The 17,385-nt window shown below is 41.8% G+C and overlaps 1 protein-coding gene across 1 annotated transcript in view; it reads left to right on the forward strand.

Moving 5' to 3' along the window:
* ATF6 (activating transcription factor 6) overlaps positions 1-17,385 on the forward strand; it is a 148,849-nt gene that overhangs the window by 9,102 nt on the left and 122,362 nt on the right. The window contains exons 3-5 of the mRNA XM_058656206.1: positions 5,820-5,896; positions 7,777-7,864; positions 10,271-10,377. Of these exons, the coding sequence (XP_058512189.1) occupies positions 5,820-5,896; positions 7,777-7,864; positions 10,271-10,377 (272 nt within the window). The remainder of the gene's footprint in view (positions 1-5,819; positions 5,897-7,776; positions 7,865-10,270; positions 10,378-17,385) is intronic.

A 17,385-nucleotide genomic window follows, 5' to 3' on the forward strand; every position in this document is an offset into this window, starting at 1 on the left:
ATCTGTGCACTGTTTCCTTATGATCATATTGAAGCCATGCATCCATGGCTGGAATGACAGGGAAATGTTGCTTTGTTTTTCCTCCTGTGTCACATTTTGGGAACAGTGTATTGACCACTCACATGGTGCTGTTCACCTTAGTTACACAGTCAGGTTACTCTCTGCCATATTTCTGCACTGTCAAGCCGCTGTTTCCTCTTTTCTGTCTTACTGCTATTTTAGGAGAATCTGACATGACACCCATATCCTGTTCTTACAAAACCTCCACCCATCAGCCCTAGTCTCATTGATAACTCCAGCCTGATCACTCAATGGTTGTCAAACTGCAATTCTGCCTACATTTGTTCATTGATATTGTGCTGTACTACCTAGCTTACAGTACACTGGACTCATTAATTTCTTTTTAATTCAGTGGTTTTAGCCTGGTACTTCTATTTTATTTTCCTGCTTTTCAAATTTCTTTTTTTGCGGGTCATAATATGTTTTGATTAGAAAGTTTTGAAAACTTTATTTTTTTAAAGTTGGCTTTTTTATTATCATCATTTTATTATACAGTTCCATGGGCTCTGGGATTTCCCATATCCTCTCCTGTAGACTCCCTCCCCTCCACTGAGTTCTCCCATATCATTACAACAACATAGTTCCTCATACAGTCATAAGTCCATCATTGCAGGAATGGACAATGGCAGAGAGTCCAGCATCCCATTGTCAAAACATATCCAACAATTTCACTGGGAGTCCATCCTCGATCCGGAAGTAGAGATGCACACTGCACCGTGTCCTCACATCTGGACATGTCAGTCTCCACTGTGCAGTCGCTATAAATTCCCCCAAGTGAAAAGTCACAAAACAAAACCAACAACAGGAAGAAAAATAGAAATTTACAATACCATGAAGTTAAACAACAAGCTACTAAATATTGTTAGATTCGCTGCTGGCCAAAATGTTAGATTCGCCGACCACCAGGGAAAAAATAACTCCGCCAAACACATGAAAAGAATTTAAATGGCCTTTATTTCAGGGAACCACAGTCACGGGCTTCCCTTCCCCATGTAGCAGAAAAGACAGACATGAAGGAATGAGCTGCAGAGGAAGAAGAGAGCGTGGAAGAGACGGGGAAGGGGCTTTTTAAACTCTCCTTGACACGGAAGCCGAAACAGGGGTAGCCTTGACCCTTATTGGTGGGGGAATATGGGTCTGTGCCCGTCATTGGTGCAACATTGGTCTCACAGCCTGAGGGGCCTGCTAGAATTCCGCCATTCGTTCTGGGTTTGGTTGGAGGCAAATTCCACCCTTCTCCAGTTACTGTGGTAGTCATCAGATATGATAGTCTGCATTACACAGTTACTATACATCCCCTTACATGAAAAGCCACAAAACAAAATCACCAACAGGAAGGAAAACATAGAAACTTACAACACCATGAAGCTAAATAACATGCTACTGAATGGCTAATGTGTCGCTGAAGAAATGAAAAAAGGAATCAAGAACTTTCTTGAAGAAAATGATACTACTCTATGATCTATGATTCATTAAGGAATTTAGTGAGAAAAAAATATGTTTTGAAGAAATGAAGCTAAAAACATCAAAACCCATGAGATATAGTTTCTGCTCATCTTTGTTGGTGAGATGTGTCTCCTGTAGGCAACAGATAGATGCGTTTTGTTTTTGTTAATCCAGTCTACTAATCTATGACATCTGATTGATGAATTTAAGCTGTTTGCATTTAGGGTTAATACAAATAGGTGATAATTTGGTTCTGTCATTTTAGCAATGGGTTGTTCATTGATTTAGTCTTCTATTGTTACTTTACTGGGGTGTTCTTATTTGCCTTTGGTTTGGGTGGGTGCTGTTCCTCTTTGTCAAGAGAACATCTTTAAGTATCCTTTGTAGGGCAGGTTTGGAAGAGGCAAATTCTTTTAATTTTTCTTTTTTGTGAAAGAATTTCATTTTCAAAGACAAAGGAAAGTTTTGCTAAGTACATTATCCTGGGCCAACAATTTTTTTCTTTTAGAATCTGGAATATGTCACTGCATTCTCTTCTTCCCTGTAGAGTTTCCTGTGAGAGGGCTTCAGTAAGTTTAATTGTGATACCTTTATATGTCAGTTGATTTTTTTCACAACCCCATTTAAAGATCTTTTTCTTATGTTCGATTGAAGAGAGCTTGATTATCATGTGTCATGATGAAGATGGCTTTTGGTCAGTGCTGCTGGGAGTTCTGTGCCCTTCCTGGTTGTTGTTTCCCAATTCTTTCTCTAGATTAGGGAAATTTTCTCTTATTATTTCATTAAATACAGCTTTAATCCAAGCTTCTCTTTCTACACCTTCTGGGACTCCTATAGCTCTCATATTTGGCCTTTTAATAGTGTTCTTAATTCTTGATTACTTTTTTTAGCTTGACCCAGCTCTGCTTCCAACCTTTTGTTTGTTTCCTCCTGGTGACAAGAAATATTTTCCAGTTCTGAGATTCTTCTGTCTCCTTCATTCTTTTTTGGAGACTCTCCACTGTACTTTTAATTTGCTCCAGTGTATTCTTAATTTCTGATATATCAGCTTTCATTTGATTCATTTCCATTGTGACATATTCCTTAAATTCCTCGAATGCCTGCTTTAAGGGTTTCTCGTTGTTGATAAGAAACCTTATAACAAGTGTTTTGAATTCTGTATCCCCCATTTTCTTGATGTATTCCTTAGTTAATGCTGAGGTTGGCAAAGGCTCTTGCTCCTTTGCAGGGGAGTCTTCAGTAATATTCATTGTGCCTCTGTCTCTTTTGCTCTTCGGTCTTTGTACTTCTAGTTATCAGATTCTTCTCCTTGGGGCAGGTTTCCAAGCTGTGTCACCCACAGGTCAGCAATTCGATTTTATTTATTGTGGTTGGTACACAGTTCTTCGTTTGTAGCCACTTGTGCCACTCCCTCCAGCAAGTTTCAGATCTGGGTTCTTGTATTATACTTGCCCCATGATCTGTGTAGCCCAGTTCCTGTTTCAGCACTCCACCTCCTCAAGTTTCTTCTTCTTTTAAAAAAAAGATTTATTTATTTTATTGGAATGTCAGATTTACTGAGAGAAGGAGACACGGGGAGGAAGTTCTTCCATCTGCTTGTTCACTCCTCAAGTGGACCTTTGGAGTTGAGCTGATTTGAAGCCAGGAGCAAGGAGCTTCTTCCTTGTCTCCCCTGCGGGTACAGGGTCTCAGGTACTTGGGCTGTCCTCTACTGCTTTCTCAGGCCTCAAGCAGAGAGCTGGAAAGGAAGTAGGTTAGCCAGGATACAAACTGTTTCCCCTCATTCCATGTTTTTCAGTCCTTTCTTGGAGAATGAGAAATCTGACTGTAATTTGTTTGATATATTTAATCATTTGATGAATCAATGTGGTTGTTCACTGTAACCATTCTAACGACTCCGAGTGGCCACTACTCTGTCTGCCCTTGAGTTCCCCCTCCCACTGATCCTGTCCTATCAGGACTGGACCTTGCTGCCACCTCTACTAGACAACCTGTTGTCCAAACAGGCCATTTCCTTAGATCCTAGATACATTGCTGCAGATGACTATGCCCAAAACTTAGATCTCCCTCACTGCTGTTTCCTTGCAGGCTGACATCTCTGTGTTGGATTGGAAAGGAAAGGATATGAGAGGAGGGGAGGGAAGGAGAGGGGAGCGGAGACAGGAAGAGAAGGAAGTATGAGAAGAGAGGTAGGAAGCCACATTTGGTGGTTTTGTATTTGGAAGACAGAGCTGATAGAATTTGCTGGTGAATTGAAAAGGGAGAGTGAGGAAGAGACATAAACAATGATTCCAGGAGTTTTGGACCCCAGCAGTTGGGAAAATTGATCATTAACCGAGATGAGGACATAGCAATAGGAGGTTTGCTGCAGGGTGATGAAGAGCCCAGTTTGGGATGTGTCCTGTTTGTGATGTTAGCACTCACCATTCTGAGTACATCACGTTCATCTTGACGCGTGGGCTAGAGATGTATATTTAGGAAGCCTTGGCATTTAGATGCTATTTAAAGCTGTATACTCAGCTGAGATTGCAAAGGAAACTGAACAGATAGAAAAGTTTATACTGAGCGCAGAAACAGTGTCATCATGTTAAGGAGATGGAGGAGGAACCATCAAAATGGAGTCAGGAGGCAGGAGGAAAATCAGGTGAGAGTAATGTTTTGGAAGCCAAATGAAGAAATGATGCAGTCAATATGAAAGAATCAACTGTTTCAAATGCTCCTGATAAATAAGAGGAGGGCTGTGGACTTATCTTTGGTGACATTAATAAGTGATGTGTGGGTGAAGAGGGGCTCTTGACTGGAGCAGGTTCCAGAAAGTACAAGAACAAAGAACTGAGAACCGCAAAGAGCTCTCAAGGTGCTCCAGCCAGCAGATAAGGGCCACAGTCACAGTCATTGATTGGATTATACTTCAGCTCTGCAGCTGAGTTTAAGGTAGTGCTTTCTGAGAACTGTATGAATAACCTTTCATTATTAATACATAAGCAGTTTTTGGCTGTGTGCTGGCAGTGTAGTTCCTAAACTTGCACATGAGGAAGTCACCAGAGCAGTTTCAGTGGCGTAATGAAAAAAGTGTACCAAGGAGGAACTAGATTGTGGAAAACTCTTCAAAGTGCTTGACATTCTGAAAAAATGTTAGAGAAAATTAAAACTAAAGATGGCTCATTAGTCAGCCTTAATGGATCTTGTCAGCACCTTTTTTTTTTAAGATTTATTTTTTTAAAAGGAAGATTTATTTATTTATTTGAAAGGCAGAATTTTACCCAGAGAAGAGAGGCAGAGCTTTTTTTTTAAGATTTATTTATTCTATTACAAAGTCAGATACACAGAGAGGAGGAGAGACAGAGAGGAAGATCTTCCATCTGATGATTCACTCCCCAAGTGAGCCGCAACGGCCGGTGCTGCGCCGGGAACCTGGAACCTCTTCTAGGTCTCCCACACGGGTGCAGGGTCCCAAGGCATTGGGCCATCCTCGACTGCTTCCCCAGGGAGAGGCAGCGTTTTTATTGCTGGTTCACTCCCCAAATGGCTGCAAAGGCCAGGGCTGAACCATTCCTAAGCCAGGAGCTTCTTCTGGGTCTCCCAAGTAGATGCAACAGCCCAACTACTTGAGCCATCTCCACTGCTTTCCCAGGCACATTCGCAGGGAGCTGGACCAGAAGCAGAGCGGCAAGGACTCGCACCAGTGTGCTTTGAGATGCTGGTGTCGCTGACAGTTTTACCTACTATGCCACAGCACTGGTCCCTCACTTTGACCGTTTTCTATCAAAATGTTTTCAGTTTTGTTTCATAAAAAGTAGTGTATCCGTGCTTTTTCTTTATAATGAAGCCCTCGTAAGAAATTGGAATACAGCTGAATTTGCTGAAGTGAGTTTAATGGTTCAGGTGAGTGAGCCCTTTACTGTCTAGATGAAAATCGGCTGTACCCTTCTCTTAAGGCATGGATGGCCAGAACAGTGTCTCTAGTCCTCTCCTGTTGCCATTGCTGATCAACCACATGTTTTTTCATGCTGGGCCCAGAGGTTTTATCACAATTTTTGTTAGTTATGTTCCAGAAAGTTAGTATCGATGCTTCTAGAATGACATGTGATATAAAACCTTTTTAAATCCCTAGTAGATTTTGTTCACAACATGAAATTTATGTGGAAATTAATGTTAGAAACCAGCTTTGAATTGCTTGTCATTCACACTGCTGCAGTTTTTCAATAATATTAATGGCTAATGAGAAGTCATAACAGGACCTGCATAGGAATACAGAGTTGTTTGTCTTTGTCATTGAATTGACCATGTGTATTCTTTTATTTTGTCCAAAGACTCTGCCCTGTTTGCCGAACTTGGTTATCTCAACGACACTGATGAACTGCAATTGGATGCAGCCAGTGAAACTTACGTAAGTAACTGCTAGTGCAGAGATACTGAATGGTATTTCATTTTTACTCTAACTCTTCCAAGAAGGTTTTAGGATATGGGATAATCTGATATGGAATATTGGTGTCTCAGATGGTGGTTTAACCTGTTGTGCAATAATGCCAGCCAGAAAACTTGAATTGCAAGTTCATTTTTGGTCTTAGGGAGTGAATGAAATTGGAAAAGTCACTTGTCTGCCCACTTTCTGGAATTTATTGCTGCTTTGCTACCTAAGGGAACCGATGTGATGTCAAGGAGAGTATGCATGGGCCTAGTTGAGTAGAACTTAAATTTCTTTTTTGAAACTGTGGATTCTTATTATAGGAAGCTCTGAAAATCAAGTAATCCTTGCTTTTTGCCTTTAGTTGGTTGAAGATTTATGTGAAAGTTATTATTGTGACACCTTGACTCCTCAAAAATATTTTGGATTTTTCCCCCTTAATTGGTACAGATGAAGTTGTTTGTCATGCAGAATTATTACTTTATCTAATTTTTCATAGATGAGGCACTATTTTACTAGGGAAATAATTCAAGGGAACATAGCAATTTATTGATAAACTTGAGTATTAACCATTTTAAGCTGTTACTCATTTAAATATAAAATATATAATGCTAGGGGCAGATTTTGTGGTATAGGAATATCTCATATTGCAGTACCTGGATTCAAGTCCCACCTCTACTTGCCTCTGTCATTCTAATAATGCCCTTGGGAGGAAGCAGATGATAGCACAGTGTTTGGGTTTCTGCCACCTGTTTGGGAGATATAGCTAGAACTCCTGGTTTGTGGCTCTGTCCAGGCCAGCCTCTGACTGTTGAAGGCATTTGAGGAGCAGACTGGTAGATAGAAAATGTCTTTCCTCCTGTTTTGCTTCTCTGTTTCTGTGCATCCCAAATTTACAAAATCAAGTTAAAATGAAACTAATACCAAACCTAGAACCCTACACCTTAAAATATATGCAATTCTTGCTTATTGACTTTCAGACATTTGCCAAACAATGCTTTAGCAGTTGGATTGTAAATCAGTAGAAGTGACTGAAGCACATGACGCATTTTTAAAAATCAGCATAATTTAGTGGTTCTATTTAGCTACATGAGATGGTTCAGCTTTAGATTATGACTTGTTGATTAGATTGGCTTTTCTATTGGCTGGTTGACTAAGCCCTGAAGTCATGTGGAAGTTCATGTTTTATGCATAAGGTATAATGTGCTTATCCAGACAATCCAGAAGATGCTTGTGTTTAAGTAAATTCATGCCTAAATTAGAAAAAAAAAATAATGGAGCTCTTCTGAGAAGTTTGTTGACCCCAGTTTGAGAAAATTTTTATCTTCTAGGATTAGGAAATGCTTTGTTTTAAATCATAAAAATTTTAGAAATTTTAAGAGAAAAAAGAAGAAAATTAGCTTGTGGTAGCTATTCACTTTATGATTCCTATGATTTTTTTTGTGTGTGTGTATTTCCATTTTTTTAAATTATACTTAAAAGTGACATTGTGGACAGCTGATTGCTTTGACCTATCTTTGGCTTATTTTCCTTAGTATAAATGGGAATATTTTTTTTGCTGCATCTTCTTATGACAGACAGGACATTTTTTTCCCATGACAGTGTGTTCCCAACGAAAAGAATGAAGCCAAAGAATCTTCTAGATATTGAATACATTACCTCCTTTCTAGTCATCGCTATGTTTCAAATAACTGAGTTGATTTATTTCCAGGCACTCCAATGTGTTCTTGTATTTTTGAGATGAGCCACTTGACTTGAATTGAAATGAATTAACAGTATTGAATAAAAGAAGTTGTATTATTTATGGCAAAATATACAGATTTTGTTCTTTTAATATTATTTTGCTAATTTAAAACTTACAGGAAAGCAATTTTGATCATCTTGATTTTGATTTGGACTTAATGCCTTGGGAGTCAGATGTTTGGAACACCAACAGCCAACTCTGTATAGGTAATTACGTATTTCTTTTCAAAAATCTTTAAACAAATTCATTTTATTTTGTATTTGGTAATATTCAATATTATGTGGGTTATACTATTCAGGGTGGGCTTAAAGTAGTACAGGTACAGCAAAGGACAAATAACTTTGTGACCAAAATAGTTATAAAGAACTTCATAATTATGTTTTAGTAATATAATGAATAAGTAAGGTGAGAAACAGGTATTTTGATTGTGAATTGTGAATAATACCTTGGTAAGAGATTAACCTATCTGAAAATCAGATAGGGCTTAGGGAACCCAAAGGAAAAGACTGGGTGTTAGACCCTAAGATTTGGTAAAGGGGTCCCGTGCATTTGATGACTGTGTTTCTGAAGGGGTACTGCCTGGCTGATGCTGGTCGCTTTCTCAGGGGGCTGCTGAGGTGGGAGTTGGGTGTGCAGAAGAAGGTACCTCTCGGAGAATTTTGCCACTGAGGTGGTAAAGCTGATAGGATAATGAAGACAGGATATAAAAGGATGACAGCTGGGAAATATATTAATAATTTGCATCCCGGACTGTAAAAAGGGACTTGCAACTGAGAGACGGATAACTGGTACATTCCACTGTCTAAATTCCTACCTATGCTCGTACTTTTTAAAAAAGATTTATTTATTTGTATTTGAAAAGAGGAGTTAGAGAGGAGGAGAGACAGCTAGATAAGTAAGAGATCTTCCATCCGCTGGGTCACTTCCCAAATCGCCACAGTGGCTGGGGCTGTGCCAGTTGAAAGACAGGATCCTGGAGCTTCTTCTGGATTGCTCACATGGGTGGACAAGCCCAAGGACTTGGGCCATCCTCCTCTGCTTTCCCAGGCCATTAGCAAAGAAGTTGGATTGGCAGTGGAGCATGTGGGGCTCCAACTAGTACCAGTGTCTTATTCTGGCACTGCAAGTAGAGGCTTCAGCTGCTGGCCCTTGCACTTACTCCCCTTCAGTTTATGTGTGGTTGTATTTTGCTCTATGTCTGTCTTCCCTGATAGAGTATGGGATACCCAGGATCACTGTTCTCAATGCTACCTATGTCATCAGCTACTCTATATCTTTGTGATTTAAACTTGCAACCATTTTATCAGGTTCCTGGAATCTGTGGGTCAGGAATTGAACTGAATGTCCAGTGGTTTATCTCTGTTCCATACTGTACTCTGGAGTAATACATGGCATTTGTGGGCTAGAATCATCTTGCGGTTTTCTCCACTCACAACCTGGACTTGGTTGACTTAAGACAAGAACTATTGACTGGGGAGCCTGCACAGGACTGTTGCTGCAGTGTGGCTTCCTCATAGCATAGTCAGACTTCAAATGCTCGTAGGGTGAGTGCTCCAACACACAAGATGGAGGTGATGTTTCCAGCTTTAGCATTCTCCTAGTATTATATCCATATTCTGTGGGTCAAAGGAGACATCAACTCACCTAAATTTAAGGGGAGGAAATTAACTCTACTGCTATGTGGAAAGAGTCAAGGTCTCATGACTAAAGATCATGAACAATGACAGATATTTTATGGTTAACTTTGGAACATGTAGTCTGCCACCCCTGTTCTATTTTGAGTATAAAGCAACATTTCTGGGCCTGGCGCGGTCTAGTGGTTAAAGTCCTCACCTTGCACACACTGGGATCACATATAGGCACTGGTTCTAATCCTGGCAGCCCCGCTTTCCCGACAGCTCCCTGCTTGTGGCCTGGGAAAGCAGTCAAGGATGACCCAAAGCTTTGGGACCCTGCACCCGCGTGGGAGACCTGGAAGAGGCCCTGGGCTCCTGGCTTCAGATTGGCTAAGTTCCGGCCATTGCAGCTGCTTGGGGAATGAATCAACAGACAGAAAATCTTCCTCTCTTTCTCGCCTCCTGTCTCTTTTATATGAGTTTCTAATAAAAATAAAATAGATCTTAAAAAAAGAAAGAAACATTGTCTGGCCCATGGTAAACCAATAGTTGAGCAGCACCTTTGTGAGTTTTCATTTTAATGTCAGAAGTGATTTTCAAAATAATTCTTTCTTATTGCTTGTAATTTTTGAACACTGATTTGTGTGTGTGATATTTTGTCCATGGTGTGATGTTTACTATGTGCAAGGGTCTGTGTGATAGGATGTTCTCTGTTACTGTTATTGAGCCAATAATTTCTGCTCCTCAAAGACAGCAGTTGGTCATTTCTCTTTCTTTTTAGAGAATTGTGTATATTTATATTCACACACGTATAATTTGCACAGATGGAAGCCACTAGACACGTTGTTTTCCTGCATTTTCACTTAGTGATACATGTTGGTGACCTTAGCATCCACATTTGATTGATTTTTAAGAGTGGATTTTACTTTCTTCTCCACTTATTATTTTCGGGGTTCTTATTGTCCATAGGAAAAATCTTTACTCCTTATTTTTCAGTTAAGGATATTAAAACAGAAGCCCAGCCATTTTCTCCAGCCTCCTCAAATTCTTCAGGTTCATCTCCTCGGTCAGTGGACTCTTACTCTTCAACGCAGCATGTTCCTGTAAGTAGCCCATCTTTTACAATGATTTTGATTAAAATGTTGTCTGTCACACGTGAACCTGGGTGAGGTAGTTAATAATGAATAAGTGGGGCCCGGCGGCGTGGTCTAGCGGCTAAAGTCCTCGCCTTGAAAGCCCCGGGATCCCATATGGGCGCCGGTTCTAATCCCGGCAGCTCCACTTCCCATCCAGCTCCCTGCTTGTGGCCTGGGAAAGCAGGAGAGGACGGCCCAAGGCTTTGGGACCCTGCACCCGCGTGGGAGACCCGGAGGAGGTTCCTGGTTCCCGGCATCGGATTGGCGCGTACCGGCCCGTTGCGGCTCACTTGGGGAGTGAAACATCGGATGGAAGATCTTCCTCTCTGTCTCTCTTCCTCTCTGTATATCCGGCTTTCCAATAATAATAAAATCTTTAAAAAAAAAAAAAAAAAAAAAATGAATAAGTGCGACTCTTAGCATTTTTCTCAATTAATCTAGAGAAAATAGTTTCAGGGAAAGACCTTGTCAAAGCTAGCCCTTGGTTAGCGTTTTTGTATTTGCCCTCTTTTCCCTGTGTTTGTGGCTCTACAATTTCATTGTTTGATTTTTACTAGCATCTAGGATTTGTCTTGTCTTTTGTTGTTGTTTTCTTTTTTCTCCAATCTTCCCATCTCCTCTCTATTAGAATATATGTTCTTCAAGGTTGAAAGATGATAAGCTTTTGTGATTCCTTAGCCATAGGACATAGAATCATTTCCTTAGCTAAGGAATGCTAAGCACTACCTTTTGAATAGGATAAGATTTTTACAAAGGTCTGCTAATTATTTTTTTTTAATTAATTTATTTTGAAATGTTTGTTACATAGGTGAGGGTCACTGCAGACCCATGCAGGTCTCTAGGCGGGATGGGAAGGGGAAAGTGGGTGAGGGCAAAGACCCTACCCTGCCTCCTCTGGCTGTGGGGTTGGGAAGGAGGAGGGGATGTTGTGCCACTCCATACTGCCAGATCACATCAACATGAGGGACAGAGATGGTCCCGTGGTTTCATCCCAGGGATCCTGGAGGGGAGAAGAATGTCCTGAGGATGTTACTTGAATCATCTCAATTGTTGTGAGATGGTGTTGGCTTTGCAGCACCAGCTATGAGATACCCGCCTCCCCATACCTGTCAGCTGCCTTGTGCTTGAGTATGGCTATAGCCTTAGATTCTTCATGGCAAATTTGACCTGTAGCATTATTTAACCTGTTCTTCTTTGCATTTTTTTCGGTGGGGTGCTCGAGGTCCTCTGTGGAATCAGAGAAGCTGGCTGTCCTGTCTTTTGTGCACACCCCAGTATGTTGTTCTTTCCTTTTACAGAGTCAGCAACTGGGATGCACAGTCCTGTAGCATGTGTTTTGTGGCCAGATCAGGTGTTCATGTGGTGTTCCCTGAGGTGGGGGATCGAGTGAAATGGACCTATTGGGCTGATTCCTAAGAGCCCCTACTGGGTGGATCCCCAAATCTGGCTCACATGCACCTGCGGGCTCTGTGGCCTGGTCAGGAGAACCCCAAACAGACTCACCCCCAGACCCAGCATTTCTTGTTCTAGCAGGTGCTGTGGCATAGAAGAGGAGACCCTGGAGACCCTGGAGACCCCCAAGATCCCCTTCCAGGCCTGCCGCCTGACCTGGTCTCATGTTTTCCAGTAGCCCAGTCTTACCCAGCCTGTCCATAGCCCCAGCTCATACGTGCCAGTCAGTGCTGCAGCCTAGTCCAGGCTGACCTGCCCCTAGACCTGGCTGTTGTGTGCACTGGTGGGTGCTGTGGCTTGTCCTAACCCAATTCCAGATTCAGCTCTTACTTACACCAGTGGGTGCTGTATCCTTATTGGGAAGACCCTTGAAGATCTCTACCAACTCTTCCTCCTAACTCAACTCTCACGTTCACCAGTGGATATTGCATCCTAGCCTGGTCAGTTCCCACCAAGCCCTGGCTCACATATATCAGTGTTTGCTGTGGCCTGGTCAGGGTGACCTTTCAGAAACGCGATGCAGCCTGTACCCAGATCCAGCACCTGCCAGTGGGTACTGCATCTCATCCCATGCCAGCTACTCCCCTGCCTTGGTTCCTGCATGAACCAGTGGGTACTGTGGCCTGGCCCGACTGCTTCAGACTCAGCTCTTGCACACCACAGTGGGTGCTGTGGCCTGGCCCAGCCCTAACCAAATCCAACATCTTGTAGCAGTGATTGCTACAGCCTAGCCAATGAGACCCTTGACGCCCCTTTCAGGTCCACCCTCCCCCCGGGGTTGGCTCTCATATTTGCCCACAGTTGCAGCAGCCTAGCATGGCCTGGCCTGCCCGAGCTCTGGTTCTTGTGTGCTCCAACATGTTCTGTGTCATAGCATAGGTGTCTCCAAAGATGCTCTACCAGGCCTGTTCCCAGCCCTGGTTCTCATGGTTGCTGGTGGGTGCTGTGGCCCAACATAGTTTGGCCCACCCCCAGCCCTGACACTTGCTAGTGGGTACTGTGGCCTAGTTGGGGTAACCTCAAATAACCCCAGTCATGCTCTTTCCCAAACATGGCTGCTGTGAGGGCTGTGGGTGCTATAATCTACTCTGGCTCAGTGCGCTTACAGCTTCAGCTCCTGTGTGTGTATACAGATGCTTTGGTCTGACCTGATGAGGCCCTCTGAATTCTCCCTATGGTCATCCCTACCTCAGCTCCCTCAGTTACCTGTGGTTGCAGTGGCTCAGTTCATAGATGCCCCCAGAAATCATTTTATATGCAGCAAGTCCTCAGTGGCCCACTTTATGGATAGAATCCAATGCCCCAGCCCAATGCATGTCCCCCTGCCAGATACACTCTTGTGGCAGCAGTGGTGGTGGGGTGTTCACGGCTGGTGGGTACCCATGGGTGGCACGGTGGGCACTCTGCCTCTTCCCTATATATGTTTAAAAAATAGAAAAACAGAATGGGCAGCTATGCTGGCACACTGATATAGTTAATGCAGAGTTACATTAACCAGGCCCAGAATGCCTGCCAGCTATATTGGCTGCTTTTCTCCCAGAAGTGTAATACTTGCCTAGGTAAAAGGCAGCCCAAGCTGTTGCCTGCGGCTAAGGAAGTCTGGTAACTCTTTCGAAATAGTTGTACTCTCCATCCAGACAAATGTTCGAAGGTCAGGAAGAGATAGTGCTGGATTTAGGTACTTTTTGCAATGGAAAAAGAAAATATTAGAGATTCCAAGTAATATTTTATCATATTATAGCTGCTGTAAATTGAAGTATAGTAACTTCTTTTCAACAAGCTGTATAGAAACCAATTACTAAATTGTGGTGTTTATGTTCATTTATAAATTCTAGGATTTATCTTGTCTACTCCTGTCAAACCACTATTATCGCACCTTAATTTAGTAAATAGATTTTTTTAAAAAAAATTATTTATTTTTATTGCAAAGTCAGATATACAGAGAGGAGGAGAGACAGAGAAGAAGCAGCCACAATGGCTGGAGCTGGGCCAATCTGAAGCCGGGAGCTGGAGCTTCTTTTAGGTCTCCCACGCAGTATATGGTCCCAAGGCTTTGGGCCATCCTCAACTGCTTTTCCAGGCTACAAGCAGGGCTCTGGATGGGAAGCGGGGCCACCGGGGTTAGAGTCGGCACCCAAATGGGATCCTGGTGAGGAATGTAGCTGCTGGGTCACTGCGCTGGGCCCAGTAAATAGATTTTTAATGAGTATTTTCTGCTTCTGAGTTACCCAAACTATTTTTTCTAATATTTATTTGTTTATTTTGAAAGGTAGAGTAAGAGAGAGAGAAAGAGAGAGCGAGCGAGCGAATTAGAGAAAGAGAGAAACAAAGACATCTTCTATACTATGGTTCATTCCTGAGATGACCACAGTGCACAGTGGCCCGACCTGGGCCAGGACTAAGCCAGGAGGCAGCAATTCCATTCTGGTCTCCCACATGCTTGGCAGGGTCCAAGAGCCTGGGTTATCTTTTACTGCCTTCCTGGGCACATTAGCAGGGAACTGGATTTGAAGTAGAAGAGCTAATAGAATTCAAACTGGTGCCCTGATATGGGATACCTGCCTGCCAGTGCCTCAAGCAGTGTCTTAACCCCTTGGGCCACAATAGAGGCTCCTCCCAATCTTTCTTAGCAGAGTAATCTTAAAAGGGAAAATTTTCAAAATCACTGAATTGATGTGTCAGTCTGCTTAAATCCTTTAGTAACTTGACAACTCGAGCAAGGATGAAACTCCAATTACAGTGAACCAAGTCTTCTGTGGTTGGAGCCTGTTTCCTCTACATTCTGATATTCCCCTTTGCCTCCCGCCTTCATACTCGACCTAGCTTGAGCCTTTGAAGGCTCCTGGGTAGTTCACTCAGTTGGTAACTGTGCTGACGCTGTTCTAAACACTGCGCGGAGCAAGAGCAGTGAGGTTTCTGTCTTACTGCCTTAGGCTTTGTACATCGTCTTCTACCACACATAGCTCAGGGTTTTTTTTTTTTTTTTTTTTTTTTGTTGTTGTTTTTCTTCTCTTGGAAAACTTATTCTTCTAGCTTCAAAAATTACTTCCCTTGTGAAACTTTTCTCTTGTTGACACTATTGGAAATATCTGTGGTTTCACAATTTTATCTATTTGTTTATTTATTTGAGAGACAGACAGAAAGGGGTCGGGGGGAGAGGAAGAAGAAGCTCAAAATGGCCTGTGTTGGACCCGGACCAGAACCAATAGCCAGAACTGAATCCATGTTTCCCATGTGGGGCCAGGCACCCAACTGAGGCATCCCTCTGCTTCCCAAGATGCACACTGGTGGGAATTGGAGTAAGCAGCAGGAGCTGAACCCAGATACTGCCATATGAAATTTGGGCACCTCAACAGCCAGGCTAAATGCCCATGGCTTGATTTAAGTTTTAAAAATGTAATTTGCTTTTGAAGTTAAAAATAAGTAATAAGGGGGCTGGCATTGCAGCCTAGCATGTGGAGTTGCAACCTGCAGTGCCCTTATCCCATGTAAGCGTGGATGTGTCTCAGCTGCTCCGCTTCCAATCCAGCTTCCTGCTGATGCTCCTGGGATGGCTCAGGTCCTTGGGCCCCTTTATTCATGTGGTCGACCCGGAGGAAGTTCCTGGCTCCTGGCTTTGGCTTGGCCCAGCCCTAGCTGTCAAGGCTAGTGAATAAGGCTAGTGAGGCTACTAGAGAGTGAATCAGTAGATGGGAAACCTCTCTTTCTATCTCTCTCTCTTTCTGTAAATCTGCTTTTAAATAAATGAAATAAATCTTTTTTAAAAGTAAATAATAAAGTGTTCAGGAAAGCCCAGTTTCTATTCCTTGTCCTTTCTGTTCTTAATTACTTAAAACATAGCCTACTGTGTTCCCTGTGCTGCATCTGTTTTTTAGGCTTAGTGAGAGAACTTTAATTTCAGGATCTATAATTCCCCTCATTCCTTTTTATGCTTTCATAAAACGATCATGTGATATATCTATCTTTATATGACTATCTTCCTACTGAAAAACATCTGTATGTTTTTCAAAGTCAAATAATGCTGTGGTAAATAATCTGTTTTTAAGAATTATTTTATACTGTTTACAAGATATATTGGAATGTGTTCCAAGAAATAGCATTGCTGGGACCAGGGTAAGTATGTGGACATTCCAAAATTTGTGGAAAAAATGGAATTAGAAAGAGACACATTCATTTTAACACAAATCATTTTCAAATCTATGCACAGCTTTTTCATAAAACACATGAAAGCATTGACTTTTTGAAGATCTCTTGTATGCATGTATTTTAGTATTTCGTGTGAAATTGAACTTGTATTGTAATTCCATTTTACTGCAAACTTTCGGAAGTATCACATACATTTGTAGTTTTGCAAGGTGTGACCTAATGTCCTTCTATAGCAGCTGCACAATTTGACATTCTCACTAGCCTGTATGAAAGCCTGCTTTCCAATCATCGTGCCACAGTGCATTTAACTTGGTAGTAATTTCACTGTAAGTGCAGTTGAATATCTGCCTATATGTTTTGCATAATTAAGGGTTAAGTGCATTTATCTTTTAGAATCAACTATCAGTTTGTGTCTTTGTTCTCTTTTTGTGTTAGACTGTTTTGGTCTTTCTCCCTTTTTTATGTATTGGGATTATTAGTACTTTGTGGTCTTTGTGTTCTAAACTGCATTTTCATCTCCTCCCAGTTTGTCATTTGTCCTCTAGCTTTATTTCTGATGCTTATTTCCCCTAGGTATTCCTTGTTTTCTATAACCAAATTAATTCTGTAGCCAAAAAGTTATATTTTTATTCTTATTTTTGTACATATTTTTGTTTGTTTAGAACAATATCAAATTTATGAAAATGTTGCAAGTACATTACAAAGAATTTGTTTTACCCTGATCTGGTTAAGAGTTAGTTTATGTCCTCTCACTCTTAAATACTTTAGTGTCTTTTTCCTACAAGCAAGGACAATTCTTTATATACCACAAAACAGGTGTCAGTACAAAGCACAGCAAACTTAATATATGATTGGCATCTAATCTTCAGTTCCAATGTGAAGTGCACCCACTGTGCCCGAGCTGTCCCTCAGATCAGCCGAAGGTCCCGGTTGTGAGTCATTCGCTGTATTTGATTGTCTTGTCTCTTCCATCTTCAGTTCTCCATTGTTCTCTGACTTTCCTGACCTTGGCACTTTTGGATTAGAGGCTGGCTGTTTTGTAGACTGTTCCTCTGCTAGGGTTGTCTGATGGATTTCAGGGTTAGATTCAGTTTTGTCTTCTAGCAGGGATGTCATAGATGATGTAATCACCCATCTGACTCGCTTGAGATGACAGGATTTCAGCTAGTCCTGTTACTCATTTTGACCACTTGATAGATGGCGTCTGCCAGGTTAATCTACAATGAAGTTGCTGTTTCTTGCTTTGCCATAGAATAAGCATGTGAGGAGGTACTTTCTTTTAGTAAATAAATTTATTCTATTTTTGATGGCGTTTATGTAGTTGAGATCTATGTTTGCCCATGTGGACCACTGATTAGGGTGGGGGAGAGTAGATGA

The sequence above is a fragment of the Ochotona princeps genome, chromosome 2 (genome assembly GCF_030435755.1).
Source record: "Ochotona princeps isolate mOchPri1 chromosome 2, mOchPri1.hap1, whole genome shotgun sequence".
NCBI classification, from domain to species: Eukaryota; Metazoa; Chordata; class Mammalia; order Lagomorpha; family Ochotonidae; genus Ochotona; species Ochotona princeps.